The sequence below is a fragment of the Apis dorsata genome, unplaced genomic scaffold (genome assembly GCF_000469605.1).
Source record: "Apis dorsata unplaced genomic scaffold, Apis dorsata 1.3 scaffold_497, whole genome shotgun sequence".
NCBI lineage: Eukaryota > Metazoa > Arthropoda > Insecta > Hymenoptera > Apidae > Apis > Apis dorsata.
The window spans coordinates 73,133-77,242 of record NW_006263729.1 but is presented as its reverse complement, the minus strand read 5'-3'; the positions used below and the strand labels follow the sequence as shown (position 1 = coordinate 77,242).

The 4,110-nt window shown below is 42.9% G+C and overlaps 2 protein-coding genes across 4 annotated transcripts in view; one reads left to right on the top strand and one right to left on the bottom strand.

Moving 5' to 3' along the window:
* The window catches only part of LOC102672951 (prolyl 4-hydroxylase subunit alpha-1), a 172,364-nt gene that overhangs the window by 142,036 nt on the left and 26,218 nt on the right, over positions 1-4,110 (top strand). The gene's annotated exons all lie outside the window — the stretch shown is intronic.
* Positions 783-4,110, bottom strand: part of LOC102672723 (probable helicase with zinc finger domain) — a 4,109-nt gene continuing 781 nt past the window's right edge. The window contains exons 2-5 of the mRNA XM_006620245.2: positions 3,337-4,022; positions 2,381-3,052; positions 1,774-2,289; positions 783-1,558 (exon numbers count right to left, since the gene is read on the bottom strand). Coding sequence (XP_006620308.1) covers positions 926-1,558; positions 1,774-2,289; positions 2,381-3,052; positions 3,337-4,022 — 2,507 coding nt within the window. The 3' untranslated portion in view covers positions 783-925. The remainder of the gene's footprint in view (positions 1,559-1,773; positions 2,290-2,380; positions 3,053-3,336; positions 4,023-4,110) is intronic.

Genomic DNA, 4,110 nt, shown 5'->3' with positions numbered 1-4,110 from the left:
TTTCTTTTTTTTTTAATAAAAGGAAGCGTTCCTCGGTCATTTCGTGAATTTTACAATTTGTAAGGGCAGCGTCACGTTTTCATATCATACCGCTTATATGCAAGGTGATTAAAAAGGGAATATTAAAAGATTCATACAAAACTGCGTAAACTAGTAAAGGAACTAGTAAAAAATATATTTCTATAATCGATCGGTATATATAGTGTCGTATATGATAAGCTGCACAATCTCCAAACGGATGCATCTCTGATAAACCAACAAGGCGAAAGGATTAAAGAAATAATACGATCTATAATAAACATTGATTTCCGAGGGCACATTCATAAGACTAAGTGCACAATTCAAATCTATTTATATAGCAACAATTGTTAATTCCTTAAATCTATTCACAGAGAGAGAAACAGAGAGATAGAGAGACAGAGAGAAAGAGAGTAGGAGGGTAGAGAGATAGAGACAGAGATAGAGACACTCCAAGGATTAGTAATCCCCCCCAATAACCGACACAGAGATATATAATGTATACATACAAGCCATCATCGTTGATCAACCGATTAATCTTTCCAACCCAACATATCCAATGGCGCTACATCGATTCACTGTCGTATCGTCGCTATTTTTTTTTTTTTTTTTTTTTTTCACGTTTTACAAAATATCAAGTATATTAAAAAATCTCGTCATCTTCTCATCGAGAACGATCGATGCACCACCAAAAAAAATTCAATTCTTTCTTCTTCGTTCGACATTCGGTTGAAAAAAAAAAAAAAGAAGAAGTAGAAGAAGAGGAGGAAGAGGAAGGAGAAGAAGAAGAAGAAGAAGAAGAGGAGAGAAAAATAAGACACTTAAGGTCGGGTCAGAGAAGTCGGGTTAAGAACGACGATGCTCAATCGATCATATCGTTCGATTCCAATTCGGATTTCCGCCGGCACTACGAAAAATACGGGCAATGGAACACCGGGTACATCATTGGGACCGGCACGTATTCCACAACCATGCAGAAGTTGCTTCTCGGTACGAATTCTCTTGCCAACGGATTCAACGGGGCGATGAGAGGGAGCTCGGGCACCAGGCTGAGATGGTGCTTCAACGTGTCCCGATCGATGCCGTGGAGATCGGCCAGCTCCAGATACCTTTGCCACAGCTTCCTGCACGAGCCGATGGTGAAGAGGGCGACGGGGTCACCGACCACGGCAACCAGACACTTGGCACGCGTCATGGCCGTGTTCAGGAGTCTGGGATTGGTCAGGAACCCGTAGTCCTTCACGTTCCTCTCGGCCGAGTATCGGCAGCAATGTTTGGTGCGCACCGTGCTTATGAACACGGCTGTGAACTGCTTCCCCTGCACGTTCAACACCCTCTCCACGGACACGTCCGTCATCCCGCGTTCCCGCAATTCGGCTCGAATCCTTTGAACCTGTTCCGCGTAATAGACGAGGACACCGATCGACTTCTCGTCGTACGAGCCCCAACGGTCCACCGGCCAGTTGTTCCTCAGCTCCTGGACGCGGTTCACCAGCTCGTACACCTCGCTCATGTTCGCGTAGCCTGTCGAGTGGATGTCCTGGTAGAGAGAGAGGGAGAGAGAGAAAAAAGAAACAAAGTTGAAAGTTTGATAAAAAAAAAAGGAAACACGTGTTTACCGAGGATGCCGAAGAGGAGGGAAAATTGGGTATTGTTGGAAGAAGCAAATGTATCAAATGTGTGTATGTGTGTATTTGTAATAGTTGAAAACTAACTTTTGTCGATTACTCTGTTCCTTCCGTGATTGGCACGTACCTGTACTTCCACACCTTGAACGGCGTAAAATGTCAAAGGTTTTAAGACGGGGTGTTGTATCAACATGTCGTTGGCCGGTTTCACCACCCCCTCGTAAAACATTTCCGAGGTGAATCTAATGATGTCCTCGTGCGCCCTGTAATTCTGGTGCAGATGAATTCTGCATGGATGGGTTTGGGGATACATCCCGTAGATCCTCTCCAACAGGCTTATACCAAGGCCGCGCTCGCTTGCAAGGTCGCTGTATATTTCAGGCGCAAGTTGCATCTGATCACCGGCGAGGACAAGGCGAGTCTGAGGGGTGACGAGGGACAACGGTATGAGGACCTCGCACTCCAACGCCTGGGCAGCCTCGTCGATCACTATGTGAGTGAACGAGAGATTCAGGCTGGTGAGGCAGCTGGACGTTGCCAGTGTGGTCACGATCAGGCCGCAATCTCTCAGATCTTCGTCGGTCGGGTTTCGGAAGGTGCCGTTCTTTTTCATTAGACTGTACTCCTGAACCACTGGATGCACCTGAAATGGTGGAATGAGAGCAGAGGGGAACTATCTCTCCGATCGGTTGGATTAGCGAAATTTTTTTTCTTTTCCTTCCGGACAGACGTACCGTGTTCTTGGCTCTACCTTTGTAGTAAATTCTAACCGGCTTCAATCGGGGTATTTTCTCGAATTTATACCAAACGTCGAAAAACTCTTTCACGTATAGGTCGGCAGCGCTGTTGCTGTGCGTGCAGAGGAGTATCTTGTACTCGGAGCTCTTGGTGAGCAAGTAACGGAGCGCTTGGGCAATGGTGAACGTTTTCCCCGTTCCAAACGGGCCCAACAGTAGGACAGGTGGCATTGAAATTTTGTCGGGGGCCGTGATCGCGGCCAAAGCTTTCTTCTGCTCAACGTTGAGCAATGAAAATCTGAAATTGACCGCGTCCCTCCCCAACAGATCCAAAAAGTTGATCTCTTTCATATCCATGTGGGCCTTGTTCAAAAATACTAATCCTATATCGGGCAAACTATCCACGGTCTTGTGCCACTCGCAGAAAGGTAGCCGATTCAATAAAAATTGCACTTGAACCTGGAGATCTGTGTTGGCCACCAAATTTAACGTGTGCACGCACTCTTTCGACAATCTAACGTACACGGTCTGTGTACACTTGTCCTCTATGTGCGCCTCGAATATCATGTTCGTGGCTCGTGACAAATTCTTGAAAAGTACTTTATTGCAACCTCTCAGGAACAGTCTGCCGCTTTTCGTATCTTCTGAGATACTGCGGCTTAGCGGCAGCTGTGATAAAAATTCATCATACAATTTTTTTTAAGAATCAGAACGCGAGATAATACTATACTAAATTAGAGTATATATATATATATATATATATGTATGTATGTATGTATGTATGTATGTATGTATGCATGTATGTATGTATGTATGTATGTATGTATATGTATGTATATATATATATATATATTTGTGAGACTAGCATTAATTTTATTATTACTGTTCAAAGTAGTAGAAGAATGAAGTAGTAGGAAGAGAAAGAAAGCTATAATTGCTGAAAGGAACCGCACCTGAGCAAAGAGCTCACCAGGTGGTGCATATTTGGCAATGGTGGATCCATCGCCTGCAGATGTCAAAACATAATGACTAAGAAGACGCATGTATGAAGTTTCGTTATATCTAGCTATCTGTTCGTGTCTAGCTAGCTCTTCAACGGTGATCAACTCATGAAGACGGCCTCTGTAATTCTCTGGTGTCAAACAATTGTCGGTAAGAGACTCTTGAGTCAGGATGAAATTGCTTCTATCGGGATAAGGATAGATCACCGACAGTTTGTCCTCCTTTGGATCTTTTGCGGACACAAAAGGTGACTCAAACCAGCAAATTTGTGACGTTTCGTTATTCCATGTTTTTGGATTCTGAGAGAATTGATAATTTGTTGCTTCGTGAATCCTTGTAAAATCTTCGGTTGGCAAACAATCCATACAAATCCTTTGGAGTATCACAGGATAATCTCCAAAGTAAAAGATAACATTTTGGCGATACGTGCCATATCTATTAGCAACAAAGCAAATTTTAACAAAATAATGCATTTTCTTCGTTGACTTTCCACTTGTATTCGACTCGTTTAATTCTGAATTATACCATTCTTGGCCATTCGTGATCCCAATACTAACGTTATTATGCAGAACAGATCTGATTGCAAAATTTCTGCGATTCTGATCCAATGTTAATACTACTCTTTGCAACTGCTTACCTATATATATATAAATACAATAAATTCTTTGACACCTATCAGATATCAGATAGAAATTTCAACCATATATATTTCATATTGATCAATG